Source organism: Onychomys torridus, chromosome 3, assembly GCF_903995425.1.
Source record: "Onychomys torridus chromosome 3, mOncTor1.1, whole genome shotgun sequence".
In the NCBI taxonomy this organism is placed as follows: domain Eukaryota; kingdom Metazoa; phylum Chordata; class Mammalia; order Rodentia; family Cricetidae; genus Onychomys; species Onychomys torridus.
The window spans coordinates 80,045,608-80,070,436 of record NC_050445.1 but is presented as its reverse complement, the minus strand read 5'-3'; the positions used below and the strand labels follow the sequence as shown (position 1 = coordinate 80,070,436).

General features: G+C 42.8%; 1 protein-coding gene across 1 annotated transcript in view; it reads left to right on the top strand.

The window, feature by feature from the left end:
* The window catches only part of Ccdc146 (coiled-coil domain containing 146), a 167,843-nt gene that overhangs the window by 124,924 nt on the left and 18,090 nt on the right, over positions 1-24,829 (top strand). The window contains exons 5-9 of the mRNA XM_036181251.1: positions 392-449; positions 2,534-2,710; positions 4,200-4,273; positions 6,144-6,371; positions 7,437-7,623. Coding sequence (XP_036037144.1) covers positions 392-449; positions 2,534-2,710; positions 4,200-4,273; positions 6,144-6,371; positions 7,437-7,623 — 724 coding nt within the window. The remainder of the gene's footprint in view (positions 1-391; positions 450-2,533; positions 2,711-4,199; positions 4,274-6,143; positions 6,372-7,436; positions 7,624-24,829) is intronic.

Genomic DNA, 24,829 nt, shown 5'->3' with positions numbered 1-24,829 from the left:
AAATCACTGCACTGAAAGCAGAGGGTTGACTATTGGGGGCAAAGATGGAGGCAGGCAAGGCAGATCCTTTGGGAAGACCCGGTAGTAATTTAGGGAGGTAACATAAAGAGGAAAAGGCTCTGTGCTTGCCTGGAAGGAGTCTCAGTCCTCAGGGAGGTCTGTGCCCTAGTACAGTTACAATTAACATGCTCAGAGAGCTGCTGTATTAGGTATGTGCACACGATGCTGCTGGGGCGCTGGAGAGGAGGAAGTGCCGAAGTGGGTAGTGGGAGTCAGAGCCAACGTCAAGAGAGCCTGGGAATGCAGCTGAAAGAGAAAACAGGCGGGCCCTGGTGCAGAAGGCACTTGCTCTTTTGTGCTTTTTGTCAAACATAATATTTTCTTTTGGCAGCTTAACGGAAGAAAAGAGTCTCATACTAAAGGAATTTGAAAAGATACCTAAGCCAGGGGTACGTATCAGAGTTTATTAAATGCAGCTGGATTCAGACATCCCTTTGAAAATATCACCACACCCTGAAACATTTGAAACACCAAAAATCCACATTCATTGCAGATGCAGAGAGGAAGATCTGCATCCTCGTGAGTGATTTCGAGTGAGGCAGTTGACAAGCTTTCTGTGTTGAGGACCACATCAGGCTGCGTAGTCAGACAGTCCCTGCTTCGTTTATAGAAGAAAATAGGTTACATCTCCTCTGTAGTTACTACACCCAAGCTTTCTGAGCATCTCAGAGTTTGGTCATATGATGTCATACCACATGATCAAACAATGCATACAAGAAAGCATTTAATTTAGAGCTCACAGTTACACAGGATAGTACGGTCTCTGCCAATCAAGCATGGTGGCAGGCAGGCAGGTGTGGTGCTGGAGCAGTAACTGAGAGCTTACACAGATCCAGAAATGCAGAATGTGTGTGTGTGTGTGTGTGTGTGTGTGTGTGTGTGTGTGTGTGAGAGAGAGAGAGAGAGAGAGAGAGAGAGAGAGAGAGAGAGAGAGAGGGGGGGGGGAGAAATTAGCAGAATGGTGTGAGCTTTTGAAACCTCAAAGCCCACCAGTGACACACCTCTTCCAACAGGTTTCCTAATCCTTCTCAAACAATTTCACCAACTAGGCATCCAGCATTCAAATATATGAGCCTATAGGGCCAATCTCATTCAAACCCCACAATCACTTACCTATTCCTGCATAACAAGCCATCTCAATAAGCATTTCTACTATAGTTCTGCATTCTTTTGGTCTGAGCTGACTTAGTTGGGGCAAGGTCAGCTACAGTGGCAGGTTAGTTTTCTAAGGTCCCACATCACTTGTTGATCACATGATAATGGAAGGGTTTCCAGCCTGAAGACATGCAAATCACAATATGCAAGAACTTTTGAAGTTTCTATTTGAGTAATTTCTGGTCATATTCTGTTAGTCAAAACAGTGGCTAGGGTCATGTCCACAGAAGATGGACTTGCCCTCTCCATGGAAAGAATAACAAAGACACATTTGGGGGCACACATTCAGCATTTTTTGGGGGATCATCTAGATTAGGTTAGTCTCTGGGCACGACTGTGAGGAATATTGGCTAATGGAGGTGGGAAGAACTACCTCAACTGGCGTGGCATCATTGCATGGACTGGGGTCCTCCACTGAAAAAGAAGAATGCCTGCTGACCACTAGCATTCATTGTTGTGTGCCTCTTGACTGGGGTGAGCAGCCAGTTCAAGCCATGCTTCCAGGACTTCCCCACTACACCTTCACCAAAGCAAAGCCTCCCTTCCCGCATTGTTCTTGTAGGGGTATTTAATCACCGCAACAAGATAACATCTAACCACCATTTACAACACATCACACACGCCACAGACACTCACACACATACTCTCACACATAGCCACACACCACACACAAGAGAGAAAGAGAAGGAAAGGGTGGTTTAGGTGACTTATTTTACTTTCTTCTGGCAGTAGAAGGGAATAAAGAAGCTTGGCCCAGGCTAATAAATCTATCTACGTGGCCATTCTTAGCAGATAGCCTTTCTGAGTACAGTAATAAGGAGCATAACCTCCCATGAGCCTGATGGAGGACGCCGAGGAAGAGAATGTACAGAGGTAATATTAATGAATGTGGGTCTATGTGTGGAAATGTGAGCCTCCTCATGGCCAGTTGCCATGTATGACTCAGTTAACCACAGACAGACATTCAAAGATTGTTTGCACCTGATTTTGTAAAATCCCAAAACTATAAGAAAACAGATTGGGCATTTTCACAGTGCTTTTTAGTATGAAATATAAATTAACATATACAAGAAAGCATTTAAAACATGAACCACTCAGCTAAAAAGTACTTTAAAACTGTTACATCCTTAGTTGATGTGGTATAATGAGCATGCTGTGACTGAAGGTGCCAGGCATAAGTTACCCCCTTTCTGGGAATCACTTGTGAGTCTTCAAACATGTACAAACAGTATGGTGAGTGGACTTACGTTCAGTTTATTTTTAAGTAGGGAAGCACTCTCCTGGGCTTTCTAACTGGTTGTGTCCACGACTTTGACAGGAAATGGAGAAGAAGATGAAAATCCTGAGGGAAAGCACCGAGGAGCTGCGCAAGGAAGTGATTCAGAAGAGACTGGAGATCAAAATCCTGCGGGAAGATGTGCTGTCCAAGCAGAAGCAGCTTCTGAAGGAGCAGAAGGAGCTGGATGAGCTGAACGAATGCCAGGTTGGGCTGAAGGTATGCTGTGGACAATCCATGATGGTTTGATCACTGTGCCTGTGTGGGCACTGAAACACACAGGGTGAGGCTAGCTTCTTGCTTGTGACCAAAAGAGCTGTCACCTAACTGAACGGTTGTGCGTCATGAAGGACCCTGCCAAAGACAACCTACATTCTAGGAATTTACAAATGGTGTGAGGGTGTTTGATAGGAAAAGACATGAGAAATCCTGATGACACTGTTGTAGTGTGAAGGCCTGCCCCTGGAGAACTGGCCGCCAGCATCTAAAGTGAGCGCCACAGACACACAGGATTCCTTGCAAGAAACCGAATGTTCAGTCCTCCTGTGTCTGTCTATGTTGCCTTATCCTTGTATGCTCAATCTACTCTTTCTTATACTGGAAGGTGTCCCTGAAGTAACTCAAGATCCTTTAACTTATCTTTATAATAATTCTCAAGACAAGTTGAAGGACCTTGAGTTACTTAAGGGACAGCTCCCAAAATTCATTGGCTTAGAAAATACTTGAGATTTACTCTGGCCATTTCCCTAAGCTCTCACTGCACACCCATCTTCTTTGGGAAGTAGGCTCTAAGAAGAGGGTCCTTTGACACCAAGAACCCAGCTTCAGCTTCAGGCCCATCGCCTGCATGAACCTCTTCCAAGGGTTTGGATCTAAGTTAGCAATTGTAACATTTTTGCTTGAAGAGGGACTTCTGGATTGCTAAGCTTCAGCCTTATAAACCTGGGTCTGCTCCAGGACTGAACAAGATCCTGCAGAGAAGCACTGCACCCTGTCAGCACAGTGATGTGTTTAATTTTGTGCTCACATGTGGTTCCAGAGTTCAAAGTCTGGCGAACACCCTGGATACAAAGGGTCCCTTTTATCACCACTGATGCAATGCCTGAACTGAACCATCCATGAATTCACACAGCTGGCAGAACCTAAGTATCTACAGGTTTAGCTTCTGACCTTAGCCCTGCATGTATGCTCATATATGTGCTCACATGTGTGACTACAGGCAGTGTTTTGCGTGTCTCCTGTCAGTCTTAGGCAGGGCTCCCCAGAGGCAGCATTTAAGGCAGTTAATGCAGGAGAAGCCTATATGGCTCAGAAGGAAGCAGGATAGAGCTGTAGAACTCTAGTCTCAGCCTGGCCTCAGAGAGAACCCTGGATCTTGAATTGAATCAGAGACTGTTCTCCTGAGCCAAGGAGCATGGGGTATTATCTCATTGCATGAGCTAGCCCTGGCTACAGCCTCCTCCATATGTCTTCCCAGATCTCCCACCCCAGGGAAAAGGGGATTCTTAGCAGGGCACCAACAACAGTTGCCTCACTCTGTCTTCTTTTTGAGATAGTGACAAATATAATGACCTTAGAAGGCCAGTGTGAATATTGGGGGAAATAAAGTATACAGGGTAGACAGTAAAAGTTTTACAAAATTTAATTTTCCTCTCATTTGGTTTGCTTACTTAACTGACTACATAACATGATTGTATTTCTCTACTAGGATGACGTGGTCCACCATCAAAGCATTCCTGTGCAAATTACAAAGGAGATAGAAAAAATGACACGCAAAAAAATGTATGATTTAATACTTTTATTCCAAATCCCTCCTAGGCTACCCTCTCCCAAATAATGTGTGTGCATGTTGTAAGTTTTAGAAATTATAATCTTGGAACTATCTGGGCTTTGTGTATTTGGTGTTTAAAAGGAAGTAATACAGCAAATCATAACAATTAGTTCTGCTTCAACTTGTAAATCATATTTCTATGAAGACCTTCAGCAACTTCTTCAGGGCTGGAGGTTAACCATTCTAACTTAGAATGTCATAGTCCTGAAGGATGCTCAGGCAGCCAGCGACCCAAATGACAGCAATTTCTCACTGTGCACCTGTTCACCCTCAGACATTCAGAGTAGATTTGGATGTGAAGATAAATGAGAAATTCTCAAGATTCCAATGATCAAAAAGAAAATAAAAGGTTAGTGTAGCAAGCTGTGTTGTCAGCTGCCTGCTCACAGATAGTGACACAGAGACTTCTAATTAACTATGAAAGCTCAACCCTAGCTTAGGCTTGTCCCACGAGCTCTTATAATTTAAGTTAACCCATTCATATTAATATATGTTCTGACATGTGGCTTTTCCCTTTCTTTCATTCTGTATGTCTGACTTGCTTCATGTCACATTGGCATCTGACATGTTCCTGGATTCATCTCCTACTTCTTTTCTCTCTGCCTGAAAGTCCTGCCTATACCTCCTGCATAGCTATTGGCCATTCAGCTCTTCATTAAACCGATAAAGTAATATATCTTCACACAGTGTACAAATATGTCGCAACATTTAACATAGATTAATACAAAAAGGTTAATTTAAGTTATAAGAGCTAGTTGAGACAAGCCCAAGGTAAAGGCCGAGTTTCACAATTAATATAAGTCTCTGTGTTATTATTTGGGAGCTGACTGGTGGGACAGAGAAGTACTCGTTACAGGTTAGTGCATATAAAAATATTCTAGAGAAATAATATGATTACTCTAGTAACCAGTCTTAAAAGAATACCAGAAAATGGAGCAGTATGATTCTAAAATCCAAGATCACCAGAAGTAAAGTTAAGAAAGTCAGGACTGGTCCCAGAAGCTAGTCAGGATGAGGATAGAAAGTGCAGATGACAGAGGTTGGGATGAGGAGAAAAGAGAATGGGCACATGCCTGTTCTCTGGGGAATCTGGGAAGTTACCCCCTGAACTACTTCCATTTTTTATGTGATAAAATACCCTGACAGACAACAACAAAGGGAAGAAAGCAATTTATTTCAGCTGACAATTCCAGGCTATCGCCTCTCATCCTGTGGAAGTCAAGACAGGAATTCCCAGCAGCTAATCACAACACATCCAGAGTCAAGAGCAGAGAAAAATGTATGCTCACTAGCTTGCTTGTACTCAGCTCTATTTCTTCCTCTTATACAGTTTGGGACCTCCCTGCCTAAGGAATGGTGCCACTCACAAGGGACTGTGTCTTCCCACATCCATTTACTTAATTAAGGCAATCTCCCACAGACAGGCCTGTGGGTTATGACCTGCTTGGGGGTCACATATCAGATATTTACGTTATGATGAATAATAGCAAAGTGACAGTTATGAACTATCAATGAAATAAACTTATAGTTGGGAGTCACCACAACATGAGGAACTGTAGTAAAGGGTCACAGCTTTAGGAAGGTTGAGAACCACTGCCATAGGCCAATCCAACATAGACAGTTCCCCATTGAGACTCTCTTCCCAAGCAATTCAAATTGATGATGAAAGTTAACCACCACACCTCCAAAGTACCTCTCACCTCTGACCTTCACAAACTTCTAAGCTCAATGAACTGATGACAAGTGTATTTTTGCCTGATAATAGGCAGAGACAGCATGATCTCAAAATAAGCCCTCTTACTTCTGTCTGTGTTCCTACAGAGAAATGGAAAAGAAAAATATGGTCTTGGAACAAGAAGTCAAAGAGCTGAATGAGTCTCTAAAGAAGCTTGAAAACAAAGTCAATGCTCTCGTGGAAGAGAGGGATGACGTCATGAAGGAAGTTGAGGGCAAGCGAGCCTTACTGGAAGTCAAGGAACGAGAATATAACCAACTGCTTAAGCTACTGGAGTTAACCAAAGAGAATGAAGCTTCCTCGCTAGCAGAAAGGTCACTTCTATTTCCATCATCTTCATTTTAATTGTGTCCTGTCATCTGAATTTTAATCAGTGCACTCTCAAAGCTTCAAAACATTATCAATTGATTGTATGTGATTCAATAGCAAGTTGTAGAATTTTAAACCATTTTTTACCATTAATTAAATGTACCATCAAAACATTTTGAAGCATGTTTTTCTATTCTTCAATCACAATTTTCCTCACTACTATGGTTCCAAATTTAAGAATAAAATCCGTTGTTTGCTTTGAGTTTGTGGGAAATTGTGTCACTGGAATGTGCTGTGGAATCCAGAGGTGTGCCAACCAATGAGTGGCATTTCTGACTTAATCCCAACCTTTTCTGGATGAGGGAGGTGTCATGGTGCGATCCCACACTGGAGCATTTTACTTCTGAGTTTGTGTACATGTGGGAGTGGGGTGTGCACACACAATGTTTTCACTAGAGTATAGGGTCCAGAGGTCACAACCTCTATTGTCTACCTTGTCTTTTGAGACAGTCTCTCACTGGGACCTTGGACTGCCTGACTAGGCTATACCAGCTGGCTAGTGAGCTCCAGAGAACTGGCTGTCTTCACTTCCCCACACTGGGATTACAAGTGGGTTCTATCACTCACAGGTCGTTACGTGGATACGGGGTGGGGGTGGGGGACTCAATCCCTATGTGTGTGAGGCAAGCACTTTACCAATGGCAGAATCTCCCAAGCCTCTGACTTTTCTTAAGTGCCAGAGTTTTTACCCAGGGCTTCACTCCTGATGTGCAAGCACTCTACCACTGCACTTTACTCTCAGCCCTACTTCTTACATCTCAGTAAAAATTCAAGGAAACTTGAGACCTGTGTCTCCCTGGCCTATCATTATATTTAGGGTGTTTATAGGATTATATTTCTAAATGATAGCAATACACAAAACTGGCTGGCTTGGGCATTGTTTATAATTTATGGTTGTAATATAAGGAAAGTTCTGTGTATATCCTTGAGAGTGCTGTCTTTGATAAGCTTAGAAAACTGTGAAAGACAGTGGGTGACATCACTTTCATCTTTGCCCTTGACCTGGACAGAGGGATCTTGGATCTCAACCTACGAAACTGCCTCATTGACAAGCAGAACTACCATGATGAACTTTCTCGTAAGCAAAGGGAAAAAGAACGAGACTTTCGGAACCTGAAGAAGACAGAGCTGCTCCTGAAGGTGTCCTTGGATGCACTCACTCAGACACAAGCCCTGAATCAAAGACTTCTACTTGAGGTGGGTATGAAAAACACCATCCAGGCTTTTAAGCTTAGGGCTCTCTTTCAAACGGCATTAGGATTTTGCTATCAATAGAAAAAGAAGGAAAGGGTGACAGTGGGATAGCAATTCAAGGATGCAGCGTTCTGTGAGACTCCTAGTGTAATCTTTTCCACCTCTTTTTCTAGTCCAAGACTAGCAGAATGTTTTGTTTGGATTGGGCAGGGAAGTAATTGGATCAGCCAGTCTGGGAAGGGCCTAGACGCTAGGACTTTCAGTATTTGGTATACAGCACAAAGGTAACCCAGAACCCAAGGTTGGGCTGCTAGCCAAAGGTAGCCCAGAACCCAAGGTTGGGCTGCTAGCCAAAGGTAGCCCAGAACCCAAGGTTGGGCTGCTAGCCAAAGGTAGCCCAGAACCCAAGGTTGGGCTGCTAGCCAAAGGTAGCCCAGTACCCAAGGTTGGGCTGCTAGCCATAGGTAGCCCAGAACCCAAGGTTGGGCTGCTAGCCAAAGGTAGCCCAGTACCCAAGGTTAGGCTGCTAGCCAAAGGTAGCCCAGTACCCAAGGTTGGGCTGCTAGCCAAAGGTAGCCCAGTACCCAAGGTTAGGCTGCTAGCCAAAGGTAGCCCAGTACCCAAGGTTGGGCTGCTAGCCATAGGTAGCCCAGTACCCAAGGTTAGGCTGCTAGCCATAGGTAGCCCAGTACCCAAGGTTGGGCTGCTAGCCAAAGGTAGCCCAGAACCTAAGGTTAGGCTGCTAGCCATAGGTAGCCCAGTACCCAAGGTTAGGCTGCTAGCCATAGGTAGCCCAGTACCCAAGGTTGGGCTGCTAGCCAAAGGTAGCCCAGTACCCAAGGTTGGAATGCCTGGATTGCGCACCATGAGAAGTGGTCTCTAGTCAGAGGATGCTTGAAATATCAGGGTATTATCTGACTGTCTTTACTCTGAGGGTTTGACCTGCTACCCCAGAGTCTCATTTCTTTCAGACAGCATCTGCTGTACTGAATGACTCCATGCTCATGGAAAAGCAGAGGGTCCTTGAGAGACTACCTCCTTATGCTGAAGGCTGTGTTGGTGCATTCTTTGTTGAAAATGGGATCAGGTCTCTGACATGAGACAGATGAGACAGGAGATTTTCATAGAACCCATTCTTTTCTGGACTGTCATGTTCCAGGACCTTGTGGATGTTCATGACCTCAGAAATAAACAACCATTTCCAATTCTTCTAGACATGTCTGAAGCTAACCTGTGCCTGGTTTTCTTCTCTTGGGTTCATGGAAAGTTTACATTGCTCATATCCTTTGCATTTAAGAAATCACAAAATGGGCTGGAGATATGGCTCAGAGGTTAAGAGCACTGGCTACTTTTCAGAGGTGCTGAGTTCAATTCCCAGAAACCACATGGTGGCTCACAACCATGTATAATGTGATCTGGTGCCCTCTTCTGGAAAGCAAGCATATATGCAGACAGAGCACTGTATACATAATAAATAAATGAATCTTTTTAAAAAAATCACATAACTAGTTCAGGTCAGTGGATTGTGGGGAAAAGTGATATACCATTTTTAACTTAGGGCATTTCTTTGCCAGTGTGAGATCTTCTGGCTCTTTATTTCTCTCCTGTGGTAACTGTGGGAGGATGTAACAAAATGGAGGTGCTGTAAGGTGGGAGCAACTAGACATACTGAGCCATAGAAGTCTCATCCTTGGGCTCCAGTGATGATGCTTCAGTGATGATGAGTTAAAAGCAATGGCTGCTCCTCTAGAGGACAAGGGGGCAAGGGATTGATTCTAAGTACCTACATGATGCTTTACAGCTGTCCATAGCTCTGGTTCTAGGAGTCCATTTCCTTTCAGTCTCTCTGTGTCCTTATTTATGTGTGTCTCATATGTAGCACATACCTTTAAACTCTTGCCAGAGAAGATAAAACCTTTGCACTCTTGTGTTTAGCTCAAATATTAATAATTAATGTAGTTGTGGGTGGACTTGGACAATGGCCATGCAGTAACTGTTTCTTGTCCCATTTACCTGTGTTCTACCTTCTCTCCTTTATCTTTTCTTTTGGACTCACCAGTGTTCACATTCCGTTTTTCACATTTTGGATACTCACTAGTTGGGTTTGCACTGGCCTTGCCTTTTCAATGCTTATCATGATGAGTAGACTAGTCATCCTGGCCCAATGTGGAGGAACACTTTTACCATTCCCAGATGGTGCTACAACCCTTGAAGACCTTGACTGTTTACATTTGTAAGTCTAATTCCTCCAAACACACTTTTAATGTCACTTTGCAAGTTATTCTTATGAAAGGCTGACTAATTACAAGATACTCCTTTGCCTCGGCGCAGCCCACCAGAATTTCAAGCTGGATCTCTGTACACACAGACTCAGAAAAAAAGAAGGCCCCTGTCCCCAATCACATCCTCCTCTAAATCCAATGCTATTGCTTCAGCTGAACCTTTTGAAATCTCTTCATACACTATGCAACATTCTTATAGTCCAACTAACTGCCTGTTTGAGGGAAGAGCACCTGTTAGTAGGGCCCTGAGAAATGAGACTGGAAAATAACCTGTGTGTCAGAAAATATTATTTTCTCCTCATGAAAAGCATAGATAAATAATGTTTAATTAGATGTAGAATCAATTTTGACAACTGATCTTGTAATTTTTACTGTAAAGGTAAAGGATTTGGTTCTCTTTTAGATCCTTGTCCACACCACACAATTTTTTGCTCCTTTATACACCAAATATTCTCTTGTAATTGTAGATACTTCAGAATTTGGTAGTTACACTGCTATGAACAGGTTAGGCCCCCACATGCCTGAATCAGACAGTAAGTGCATAGTTGGCAGTTCTTCGAATCATATGTTTCTGGGACTTTATGACTGTCTAAGTTAGGGCTTCTGATGCTGCAACCAAACACCATGACCAAAGAGCAAGTTGGGGAGGAAAGGGTTTATTAGGCTGACAGTAAAGGAAGTCAGGACAGGAACTCAAAATAGGACAGGATTCTAGATGCAGGAGCTGATGCAGCACCCATGGAGGGGTGCTACTTACTGGCTTGCTTCCTCTGGCTTGCTCAGCCCACCTTCTTATCGAACCCAGGACCAGCAGACCAGGGATGGCACCATTCACTGTGGGCTGGGCGCTCCCCCATCTATCACTAAGTGAGAAAATGTCTTACAGCTGATCTCAAGGAGGCATTTCCTCAACTGAGGCTCCTTCTTCTGATGACTCTAGCTTGTGTCAAGTTAACACACAAAACCACCCAGTATGATGAACATCCTGATTCTCATTTTCATATTTTATATGTGTTCACTAATTAACTCCAAACTCTCCTCCAACTGCACACACATTTCCTCAGCAATTAAAGCACATTTGAAAATCTATTCATTTAATGTTCTTGAAGAAAAGAACCAAAGGAGCACACCAGCAGCTGCATAAGTTGAGTTTCTTTTACATTTCAGCAAAGGAGAAGGAACTATGGAAGTCTCAGTAGAGAACACTGGACTTACAGCATTTGGGCTTGTGGTATATGTTGGCGAGGCAGTTTATGGAAAGGGGACTCTGTCATGAGATTGCATGTTGCCAGAAAATGAGAGTAATTTAATGACTGTATTAAATCATAGTAATCAAAAGAGGAAAGACTAGATAGAGGAAAGCTGTAATTGGTAGAGAATACTTAAGTGGAGAATGTGTAGCATTTTTGTAGCTTGGGCAATGTTCATATTTTTGTTTGTATTCAAACAATTATGGGGTGGCCTTGTTTTCATCTGGTTCCATCAAAATCACAGAGTGGCTTTGTCTGGCACTGATGTTCTGTGAAATTGTTGATGTTGAACAGAACACCAAGAATTAGTTGTGAGTAGCAGGCCAGCTATGGTGTACCAGATGGCTACCTCTGTGTCACAGCCTCTGGCCTGTTACGGACTAGTCTCCTGTGTTTACTTCCTACCCCACTCTCAACCCTTACTGTGTCATCTCCCTCCATGATGCTCTTATCCTCTCCTCCCTTGGATCTCTTACTCCATGCATTTTCTCTGTTGGATTACTTCCTACCTGTGGGGAAAGCATGTTTCCTAGTAGCTTCCTGGGAGAAGGAGGGTGGAAAATAACTTTGTGTGCTAGAAAATGCATAATAGAAAATACTTTCCTTTCTCTAGCAGTGTACATAATTAATATTTAACTGGATGTGGAATCTTAGATTAGAAATAATTGCCTTCATACCAAAGCATCAATCAGTTGTCTTCCAGCTTGTTGAGTCACTGTTAAAGAGAGTCCGATGTCATTATGATTCTTGGTCCTTTGTTGTAAAACTTTTATGTAGCAGGCTTTCTTTTGGACAACCAACCAGCTCCCAAATCATGACACAAACACTTAATGTTAGCCATATATGCTCGCCCTTATCTTATGCTTGTCCCACTAGCTCTTATAACTTAAATTAACCTGTTTCTCTTCATCTGTTTTGCCTTTGGGCGTTCTACCTTTCTTTCATTCTATATGTCCTGCTTTCACTGCTTCCTCTATGTCTGTCTGTCTGGTGGCTGTCTGGCTGGATGGCCCTGGGCATCTCTCTCTCCCTCCTCCTCCTCCTCATTCTCTTTGCCTGGTAGCCCCACCAATCACTCTACTGCCTAGCTATCAGTGGTTCAGCTTTTTATTAGACCAATCAGGTGCCTTAGTCAGGCAATGTAAAACAGCAACATATCTTTACATAATTAAACAAATGCAGCATAAATAAATGTAACACATCTTTATATCATTAAACAAATACAGCACAAACAAATATAACATACCTTTACATAGTTAAAGTAATATTTCACAACATAAACAAATGTAGCACATCTTTACATAGTTACAGTAATATTCTGCAACACTTTTCTTTCCCATGCTGGAATTTTACAGTCTCTTTTCCTTACCTACAGAATTTTTAAAATTTTCAATGATATTTTCACAAGTAGATCTTTTATCTTTACTAAGGTTGAAGACTCAGTAGATTCTAATGTCATTCAGTTCATTGATTTTATCCACTCCATTTTCTCTGTTCTGTCATTCCTGAGCTCTATTATGTAAATGTTGGGCCTTTTGAAAGAGCTCTCTAATTTCCTTCTATTTCACTGGGGACTTCGGTATTTGTCACTTTGATTTGCTGCATGGTCAGTTGCTTCAACTTTCCCCCTCAGGCTCTTGTCTTTTATCCTGACATCACAGCAAATCTTCCTGGAAACTGTCCTTGGGTAGACTCTTCATGGTTGCTGCTGTTTTCAGTACCTGGGGTTGAACTTAGGGCTTGCACATGCTAGACCATATGCTTTGCATGCAAACTATAGCTCCAGCCCTGAAGGTTTCTTTTCCAAAGTTTTTTTTTTTTTTTAGACAGAGGTTCATTATTTAGTCAGACCTGTCCTAAACTAGTGATCTTCCTGCATTAGCCTCCAGAGTGTGCTGGGATTACAGGCAAGAGCCACCAACCCAGCTCCAGCTCTTTTTCTGTAGTGTTACAATGTGCATTTCCTGTCTTTTATCTCACCAAAGACATAATCATACTTCCTTCTTCCTAAATAGTTAATTTTTTTCAAATTCCGTTTTCCTGGATTTTATTGCTTGTGTTTTGTTTCATTTTGTTTGTTTTGTCTCTTTCTCATTAGAAACTGCCCTCTGATATATGGTGATCTGCTTGTATCTCAGAGCAGAGCACTGTAAAGCTAACTGGGAACGGTCTTCCTTTGGTGAGGCTTTTCATGGCATTGAACTAGTAATACACAGAACATGAGGAAAGGCTCTGGGCTAAGCGAATTTGCAGTGGAATACTCAAATTGTTGCATTTTTAAAAATTGAAAGCTATTTCTATAATGATACAGCTACCTGTCAAATTCAAAATATAGCACCCATAGGATATAAAACTCAAAGAAATTTCAGTGCATTTGAATCTTGTCTCACTGATTTCAAGCTCTGTTACCACAATGTGAGTAACACTTAGGTTCATCTGTGACCTGATGACCACTGCCCACAGCTGGGGAATAGGGAGGAGCATCTGGCTGGCCACTCCCAACTGGACATGTCATACTTACATTCAATTCAGAATGGAGAGTAAAGGGTGCAGAAAGTGACCAGGAAGCTCCAGCTAGTCTTTAGACTTTGTTTCCCCAATTATCCGAGTCCCCTGTGGTATCTTTTTTTTAAATTAATTAATTAATTAATTGATTTTTTTGGACAGGTTTTCTCTGTAACAGCCCAGGCTGTTTTCACAGGGACTTCAGCATGGCTCTAGCATATTTTCGTAGGGACTTCAGCATGGTTCTAGCATGTTTTCACTGGGAACTTCAGCACAGCTCTATCATGTTTTCACTGGGGACTTCAGCATGGTTCTAGCATGTTTTCACAGGGACTTCAGCATGGCTCTAGCATGTTTTCACTGGGGACTTCAGCACAGCTCTATCATGTTTTCACTGGGGACTTCAGCATGGCTGTAGTATGTTTTCACAGGGACTTCAGCATGGTTCTATCATGTTTTCATAGGGACTTCAGCATGGCTCTAGCATGTTTTCACAGGGACTTCAGCACAGCTCTATCATGTTTTCACTGGGGACTTCAGCACGGCTCTAGCATGTTTTCACAGGGACTTCAGCACGGCTCTATCATGTTTTCACAGGGACTTCAGCACGGCTCTATCATGTTTTCACAGGGACTTCAGCATGGCTCTATCATGTTTTCACAGGGACTTCAGCATGGCTCTAGCATGTTTTCACAGGGACTTCAGCATGGCTCTAGCATGTTTTCACAGGGACTTCAGCACGGCTCTAGCATGTTTTCATAGGGACTTCAGCATGGCTCTAGCATGTTTTCACAGGGACTTCAGCATGGCTCTAGCATGTTTTCACAGGGACTTCAGCATGGCTCTAGCATGTTTTCACAGGGACTTCAGCATGGCTCTAGCATGTTTTCACTGGGGACTTCAGCATGGTTTTAGCATGTTTTCACTGGGACTTCAGCATATTTTGGAGATGACTATCAGAAGATTTCCTTTCAAAAGACACATCAGATAGATTTGTAGCCTGGTTTCAGTGAGTACCAGAAGATTAGTGTAGCTTGACTAAACAAGGGAACATTTTATTCACATAATAAAAGGCCCAGACATGGGTACATCAAGTAATTTCACATCACAAAAACCCAGAATTCTGTAGATGTATGGGCTGGGGCTGGCACTCCTCACTCAGCTGTTCTCTGCACTCTGACCAGCTGACACTTTCCGTGATGGTCTCTGTCTGCTGTGAGAAGGGCTTCTTGATCAGGTGAGAGCTGTACTTCTCTGTGGGCAAGTATGTAGTGTGCAGTTAGAAATTATACTGGATTAGGAAGGTGGTGGCAGTAGGTTCTCGTCTAGGTTCCATGACCTCATCAGTCATGAGTAGCCATGTGTTTTAACACCAGGCATGAATCCCCTCCTACTGAGGGGTTAAGTCCAATCTGGTGGCTATGACTACACCCCTGGGATATAAATGCCACTATTGCACCATTCACAATATCCTGACGTTCTGGTCATTGTCTGGTTTATAGGCATTACAGCAGGATAAGACTATTGATTGCTTTTCTCCATTGGCAGCTTTTATAGCTCCTTTTGTTACTGTGAGAACTGGTCCTCAGAGAGGAGGCTTCCAGGTCAGTTCCAGCTTGATTCCTTCAAGTCCTGTGTCTGAAGTGTGTGGGGTATTCAACAATCGGATGTTGTTGGTTGTTTTTGTTCTTTTGGGGTCCCACCATCCAGCTATCAAATAAATCACACAGAGGCCTATTCTTAAGCATAAACAATTGGTCCTAGCTTGGCTTGTTTCTAGCCAGCTTTTCTCATCTACCTTTTTCTTCTGGGCTTTCCCCCTTCTGTTGTAATCTCACTTTCACTCTTGCTCTGTGGCTGGCCCCTTCTTTTCTCATTCCTCCTTCCTCGCTCCGTTCTTTCTATTTGTTCTCTCTGCCTGCCTGCCCTGCCTATCCTTTCTCCTGCCTCTCTATTAGCCATTCAGCTCTTTATTAGACAATCAGGTTTTTTAGACAGGCACAGTAAAACAACTTCACAGGGTTAAACAAATACAACATAAAAGAATACAACACATCTTTGCATCATTAAAGCAAATGTTCCAGAGCATAAACAAATGTGACACACCTTAAAATAATATTCTACAACAATAGGGTCTTACCCTTTTTTTCTGAAAGGCAGCCAAGGTAACAACAATGACCTATACTGTTTTGTGGGAATCTCTTGGACTTCTCTGACCAGCAACTCAAAAGCTTTCCCATGTCTGACACTGGGGTTTTTACTAGATAATCTATGGTTTGGGAGGGAGCATTGTCACCCCAAGTGCTACAACTTGAACTAAACACACACACACACACACACACACACACACACACACACACACACACACAATACGTAGCTTTATAAAATAATATGATTATCTAAGGCTTTTTCAAATACCAGCAGTGTCTTCCCTCCCTCTTCCTTCCCTTTCTCTCTGTGTTGCCTACACCCCATCCTCAGGTGAGTCTCCTCCAGTTTTTCCCATTTTCCCTTCCATAGTGACTGTGCCCTCTCCAGAGCTTCTGTTACCCACAACTACCCCAGCCTCTCTCAGTGGCCTGTTTTTTACTTTCCTGATATCTGCAGAACATGTGGTATTGCCTTTCTGGGTCTCAGTTATGTCACTTAGTCTTTTAACAGGAAAATAGTTACTTTCCCAGCAGCCCTATCCAGGAGTCCCCCATTTCACTAGTTCTCTCTGGCTTGTATAGTCACCCCTGTAGCAAAGAAGTCTGAGGACTCCTAGATATTTGCAACTTGGAGCAACAATGAAGGCCAGCTAATAAGGTCAAAGTTGACATCAACTGGACTCTGCTAGATAAGGCTCTGCTGTGCATCTTATACAAACATGTTGTATGTATTTCTGCAGAAACTAGAGGCTGGATTTTATAGACAATTTAACCAGAATACAACATACCTGTATGAAGAAAATAAGCACACACACGCATACATACAGTGTTGGAAAAGCACAAACCAAAAACCAAAATTTGAGTACAATTCATAATAATGTTGTTTATACTTCAAAACAGTGGAAAGAATCAAAATGTCTGAGACCATAAACCAGAAAAATCATCTGGGAGCTTTTAGTAGAAAAATAAGTGAACTCTTGTGATTTTCTGTCATTTTTACAAGATTTCCTATTCCCAGGTGGCACTGAGGACCAGACTCCCAGCCCTTGGGTGTAGAGCATGGAGAACAGCCCATATTAGGCCCATCTGCAGCAGAGGATGCTTGTTTCAGTGATGCGGGGCTCCAGCCCAGAGGAGAGGTGGAGCTCAACCTGCCCATGAAGCCTTCCCAATTATTCAAGGCTACATGAGCTTTCCCTTTTCTTTGATCTGCTGTAGCATCATCTGTTCATTAAAAACATTAGAGTCTTTATATCATTATATGAATTTCACACACCATGTCACATTTTCTGAAGTCCAGTCTGTGCTACTTGACAGTTAGCTGTCCATGGTAGGCCATGAGAATTGGGAAGCATTGGACAACACCCAGGGCTGTCCATGGTAGGTGAAGCTGTGAGAATTGGGAAGCACTGGGCACCCAAGGGTACAGATGGTGGTACTGGAGAAGCACTGGCTTACAGAGACAGATGGGGCACCCAGAAATACACGTGAGCTACTTTATAAGAGCATCTTGAGCCTCAGAAAGATTCTGTCTGGTGACCTTTAACCCACTGAGCAACATGGCCTTCCCTTCTTGCTGTGTGTTATGGCTGCTGTGCACGTCTGGTTGTTAGTTATTTAGGCGGCGCTCTTACCCTGCGAGGAACACATCCCGAACACGACAAATCCACAGAAGAGCTGTTTATTAATATAGGATAGAGGACAGAGGTGACAGGCCTGTGTGAAGCACACACGTGAGTGAGGAGAGGAGAGAGACCTGTGCAAAATGGCGCCGGCTTTTTAAAGAGTGGGCCACACATACGTACAGGACCACATGTGGCTACTCCACGCATGCACATAGATTACATGGCCGCGTGCGCACTTTACGCAACCATGTAAAGCCACAGAGTCCTAGTCACGCGAGATGTTCTGACCTGGAAATGGCTATTTTGAACCAGAAATAATTAGGCAGTCCGCCGGGCAAGCCCAACCGTGTGGACATGTGATTTTCTATCACTAGTGATTCAAGTCTATTGTCACTGGAGGAAGGAACTACATCAGGCTGGACTTGTTTACTTCCCATACTGTCAAGTAGGGTATCACGACCCTTCCACAGCCTCGGATGCCCCTTCCCTCATTAGCTACAATGTGATTCCTTATCACATACTTTCCCCAAAGTATTTTAACTCAGGACAAAAGTACAAACTAATACAGCAAAAGCATAATGACAAAAATGTAGGTTTCAATAAAAAGATTTAAGAAACTTTTTCTTTTAAGTAAGAATTTTCCATTTACTCATCAAACTATCACATTTAAGTAGCAAGTGTAGTGGTAACGCCTGTGCTACCACCACCAGTTCATTATGTCCTAGTGAGGGGCTGTGGATCAAAAAACAGAGACAAGAGACAGCAGGTCATTCGCCTCAGCAGAATGCTGAATACCATTTACTGAAGGAGGGAGGAAACCGTAAATACGGGCTTACAGCACAATGGAGAACCCGGGGTGGGGGTGGGGGGCAGAAGTTCTCTACTGACATTCTACATTCTTGCATCTAAGCTGTTTACACCAAATGCAGGATACACAAACAAGGAACCTCCTGTGAGCTTCAGAAGGAAGGAAATCAGCATCGGGAGGACATCTGGTCAATGTCAGCAAGCAAGGCAACAGCTACCCAAAACAGGGGCCAGGGCTCTACAAGTCCCCCTGTAGCACAACTCTGAAGGAGTCTTATTAATAGGATCAAACCCAGAGCCAGGTACTGGGTGAACGCTGGAAGATCAGAGAAGCAGAACAAGCCACAGCTTCCTCACCTCGCCAGTTCCTCAGCTAGTCTTGTTTCTTCAGACTGCAAGCTTCTGAGTCCTCATCCCAATGGCTCTCAGCTGAACTGCTGCTCCAAAGCCTGAATGCTTAACCAGCCAAATGCTTCTAGTTTCTTTATATATCTTTCTACTTTCTGCCATCACTCCCTGGGATTAAAGGCTCACTAATTGGGATTAAATCATGCCTGGCTGTTTCCAATGTGGCCTTGAACTCACAGAGATCCAGAGGAATTTCTGTCTCTGGAATGCTAGGATTAAAGGTGTTAAGTGTCACTGCCTGACCTCTATGTTTAATATTGTGGCTTTTCTGTTCTCTGACCCTACATAAGTTTATTAGGGTGCACAATATTTTGGGGAACACAATACCACCACATTTCCCCTTTTTGTCTAAAATTTTTAAAAAGCTTATAACTAATACAAGAAAAACTATCCAATAAGTATATACAATATATATAGTCAAAAATTACATGTCTAATAACAATGTCTAATCCACTAACATTTGACAGATTCAGATAAAAATCTCCATTATATATATATTTTGACAATGTCCAGTCCAGTAATATTTGATAAACTCAGACAAAAATTTCATTACTTATCCAATTTAAAACAAGTAGTTTCTTTTTAAAGGTATTTTTTCTTTTCATAATAGATTCAGTAATCTACCTTTTGTCATTTTTATATCTTCCCCCTTTTTCTTTTTAGAGTAGATTCAATTATCTACCCATTTATCTTATTTCTTTATCTGTTTTCTCAGGGTAGATTTAGTGATCTACCTCATATCTATACCCCTCTTTTTACTAAATAATGAGTTTCTGACTTAGGTTGTGTGGGACATCAGCAGGTTGCCTTACCTGTCATGGAGACACCTGCCCAGGCTACACAGGCGCTCGGCCTTAGGTTGGTGAGTGCCCCCCAGGAATTACCTGTCGCTGAATATTCATTATCATACAGGCTCAACCTCATGAACTGTAGGGTTAACTGCTGCCAAAGATCTCTAAGTGGCACTGGGCTTGCAATCTATGTGACACAGAAAAGACCAACAGAAGTCCTAACCCACCCATAGCCGGTAGGCTAGAGGTAATTGAGCCATTCCCTTCCTTAACGAGCCTTACTGTAAATTGGAGTCCTTGTAAGATGGTATCCCAAAAGCAAGTGGAACTTGAGTTTGTAAATTTATAACATTCAAGCCAATCAAAATGTATATAACTGCTGAATTAAATTTGTCATGCCCAATAGAATGAAAGAGTAATTAACTGTGGTAGCTACTTTTCCTGCCAGGGTCTCCACTGTTCTAGCTGTAGTAACCAACTATGAAATGGCAATCCCAGAAACAGTAGCAGTGGTGGCTGCCACTGCTATAACAGCAACAATGGCAGCAGCGATGTCAAATTTTCTTCTGGAGCATGTAAGCACCATCTGTGTCTACTGCCATGGTCCACTGGCATGGACACAACTCCTGGAACACAACCATGAAGGCCCATTTTTCTTGATCCCAGCACAACTTAAGCTGGCAGCTCTGCAAAAGAACAACTAAGAACCATAAAGAAAAAACAGACAACTCACAAGGAGCAGAACTAATGGTCTCATAATGGCTACATTCAGGCTCACAAATTTTAAGGTATCTTCAAAAGAGCCTAGATGAATTTCAGGAGGCCAATAAATGTTGCACAGAGCCACTCCTGAAAAGATAGGTACTACACCAGCTTGAAGAGAATATCAAAAATGAAAATGCTTAGCTGGCATGCTACTGTTATCAAATGGAGGTCAGTGACCTTCAGGGTTATCTTTAGTCTCCAAGGTGCCTGGGTGACATGTTCTCAAACAAACTTGAAAGAGCAGTTACCATACATTACCTTCTGAAGAATCCAACTGCATGGCTACAGTTCCTAGGCTTCTGTTAATGCTTGCCAAGGCTGGCCATATTGGGCTCTCAATCCCCATTGGCATCAGAAGAGGATTTTTTTTTTTTTACAAAGGCCCAATAGGTCTCTGCCATGTTGGGATTTGCCATCAGCCACAGGGCACACACAGCACTCAGGAACCCAAAAAGGAACTTCATTGTCTTGCAGAAAGACACAAATAGAACCCCGGACCCACATCAACACCAGATCTGGTCCCTTCCGAGTGCCAGTAGAAAGATCCTTTCATCACACCAGAGGATAATTTGCAACAGGAGCCCTCCAGTGCTTATCTGCAGCAGATACTCCAGCAAAATCCACCGATAAAAAATTTAAAATATATAAAACAAGGGAAAGAATAGAATGTGGAAAGATTAGCCTCTAGCTCCCCCCTTTTTACTTTAGCAAAATATGTTTTTAAGGTACAATGGCAGCATTCTACTATAGCCTGTCCTTGAGGATTATAAGGAATACGAGTCTTATTAACAACAGAAAATCTTGGCAGAATTTTGAAAATCCCGTACTGCTGTAGGTGGGACCATTATCAGTCTTTATGCATTTTGGCACTCCCATATAAGCAAAAGCATGAAGACAATGATTCTTTACATCCTTAACCTTTTCCCCTAAATGGGCAGAGGCAAAAATTAGAGAGGAATATGTATCAATAGACAATGGACATACTGTAATTTTTCAAAGGAAGGCACGTGTGTGACTTCCATCTGCCAAACATGATTAGATAAAAGTCCTCGGGGAACAGGTCAAAGTTCAGCACAAAGAGGACATGATTTAACTATCTGGATGGCTTGTTCCTGGGTTATGCCCATGTGATAACAAAGAGATCCAGCATTAAGATGATAATGTTGATGCAACTGAGTAGCCTTTTCAAAGGCAGAACAAATTAATGTGACAGCCATACAATGGCATCAGCCCTCTGATTTCCTTCACTTAGAGGTCCAGGCAATTGAGTATGAGCTCTAATATGGCCCACATAAAGGTTATGTGAGTGGGACCGTATGAGTCCTTGCACCTGCAACAAATATTCATGAATGGGAGAGATGGATGGTATGTAGGCTGTTGTCTCCAAAGGCATAATGGCATGTGGCACATATTGGCTATCAGTATAAATGTTTACAAGCTCATCAGAAAACATCTGTAAAGCAAGCAACACTGCCTGTACCTCCACTATCAGGGCAGAAGTGTCCTGGACTTTCATTCTCTTCACTGTTTCCAGAAACTATCACAGCAAAATCATGAAGTGCCATCAGTAAATACCACATGGGTCTGAGGAATAGGAATCATCTGTGCTATCTTGGGAAATATAACAGGATGAAATTTAAAAAATTGACACACATCGTTGGAGGGGTAGTGAGTATCAAACTGACCCTGCATGGAGCATGTCAATATGGTCCAATCATTATCATTAGCTTTCAACCATGCTATTTGAGACTGGGTGTATGGGGGTTACCACAATATCTGGCTCCTTACCAAAAGTTTGAACACTGATCTTGATTCCCTTAAATATAATCTGAGCAATAGTCTGAGGATAAGGAGTAATGGTTTTCCCTGGAGAAGCTGGGTAATGTACCCATAGAATAGGACCTGTTTGCCAAAACACTCTAGTAGGTGAATGAGAAAAACAAAATATCAAATACAATAAGGGAGAAGAAAGATCTATATATATTGCACATGAGCCTGCTCCAGGGCCTCTTGTACACGTTGTAGGGCTGTACACCCTTCAGCTGTTAATTCACAGGGAGATAAAGGGTCAGGGTTGTCCTTTAAGACATCATACAAAGGACGAAGTTGACCTGTTGGAATCTTTAAAGTGGACCGAAGCCATTGAATATATCCCACAAAGGTTTGGAAATTTAAGTGTGCATAGCTGATCTGTATACAGAGTAATCTTAAGTGTGTAACTATTCATGACCTAAATAGTGATAAGGAAAGGATACCTGTACCTTTTCTGGGGCTATTTGTAAATTAGCCAGGCTAAGAACCTCTTGTAATTTAGAAAAGGCATCAAAAACAAGTTTTTTATCTTTAGCAGCCAATAAAATATCATCCATATAGTGAATTATATAAACATCTGGAAAAGCTTTTTGAACTGGAGCTATAGCCAAAGACACATAAATTTAACATATAGTAGGGCTATTGGCCATTCCTTGGGTCAAGACCACCCACTGATATCTCTGATAAGGTTCTTTGAGATTTTCTGATGGAACACTAAAAGCAAATCGAGGACTGTCCTCGGGATGCAAAGGAATGGGGAAGAAACAATCCCTCAAGTCGACCACAATGAAATGCCAATGTCTAGGAATTTCCACAGGGGCAGGCAAGCCAGGCTGTGCTGCTCCCATGAGAAGCATGGTTTTATTTACAGCTCTAAGATCCTGTAACAGCCTCTATTTTAATAACAAATATTGGTGTGTTCCAAGGTGAAGTGGGAGGAATGATAGTCCAGCATCTAACTGTTCCTAGACTAATGCATTCACAGCCACCAATTTTTCTATAGTAAGGCTCCACTGTTCCCATAGAGGGACATCACTTTTCCAAGTGATTTTTATTGGTTGTATTATCGGAGGCTCCTGTGCAGTGACCCCTATGGGAAAGACCCTAATCCTCTAGTATCCCCAGAACATCTAGTAACACAGCCTTTGTCTGCCACTGGTAGTGGATCTCCTTGTAACATTTTCCCTAAGCCTCTGCCTGGGCAGGAGCCCTGGCTCTTCAGCATCTGATGTACAGGCTGTGTAGTAAGCCCTGATCCCATCCCCACAAATTCACTGGAATGTCAGGAGCCCTGGCTCTTCAGCATCTGTTGTACAGGCTGTGTAGTAAGCACTGTTCCCATACCATCTAACACATCCCGTGCCCACAAGTTCACTGGAACGTCAGTAGCCCTGGCTCTTCAGCATCTGTTGTACAGGCTGTGTACACTGTTCCCACACCATCTAACACATCCCGTCCCCACAAGTTCACTGGAATGCCAGGAAGCACAAAGGGTTGAAAAGTTCCGGCATGATCTTCCTCATCCTTCCAATTTAAGAGCAGCCTGCACTGTAATGGCGTCTGAGCTGTGCCGATACCTTGTAGGTTAGAGGTGGGAATTTTTAAGGGGCCAACTTTTGAGTCAATGTTTTATAGAGATAACTGAAGTGTTGGCACCAGTATCTAAAAGACCCTGAAAATCATGATCATTAATTTTTAAATTTATCATGGGTCTTTGTTCTAAGGTGGAAACTCAGCAGGCTAGAGGGCCTATAGAGCCAAATCCACCTTCACCTCTATGTGGTTTAAGAAAAGGATTATTTGGAAGCGAGGCATCAAAAGCAATTATGCTATGCAAGCACCCTGGGGAATAACTGTCATCCCCTTACCAGCCTCAACCATGATCTTAATTTCACCTTCAGAGTCTTCATCTATCACTCCTGGAATTACTCTAATACCATGCGTAAGAGCACTGCTCCTGCCCAGAATCAGGCCTAAAGGCCCTGCAGGTAGTGGACCCTTGACTCCAGTACTGAGAGCCTGGGGGCCCATCTGAGGTGTTAATACTGCTCTGGCAGATGCGCAGAGAGCAAGTTATTCTCATTGTTAACTAATAACTGCTTTTCTTTGGCCTATAGGATTTCATAAATGAGCATAGACCTGATAATTATAATCACTCTCCTGTGAATAGTCAAACATCTGTAGGTTTCTCAGTTCCCGAATCATGAATTTATTGAATACCCAGGGGTCCTGGGGATTTCACTATGTCCAGTGTGGGACATCTGAGGGAAAAAAAAAAATCTATGTACACTGTGCTCTTATGTCTGTTAAATTTATTCCTCTAGGACAAAATTCTATCATTACAGCTACAGCTCCACCAGGCATTCAGGAGAATAACTCTAGACACACCAAGCTCTATATCCATCTAATCTATTTCTCTGGGTGAAATCCTGTCTATGTAGCTTTTGGTTCTGTCCAGTTTCCCCTCATAGCCGCTTCCAGCCTCATCTTCGTCCTCTGTATCCTCTTTCCCCATCTCTACTACTCTCTACTCCTGGCACTCAGAAAACTCTACCTGAGATCTGCTTACCCTCTATGGAACCTCTCTATCTTCCTCTCTTTTTTCTTGCCATGCCATTTCTCCAGAAAACACCACCACCACCACCACCACCACCACCACCACCACCACCACCACCACCACCACCACCATGTGGTTCTCTGCCTCCTCAGGAATATTCCTCCACCCTACCTTCCACCTTGATATGTAGAAACCTCTTTTGTTCTCAGTCAATTGCTCTGGACAGTCACTAGGCCTCAAGGTGAGGAGATGGTCTG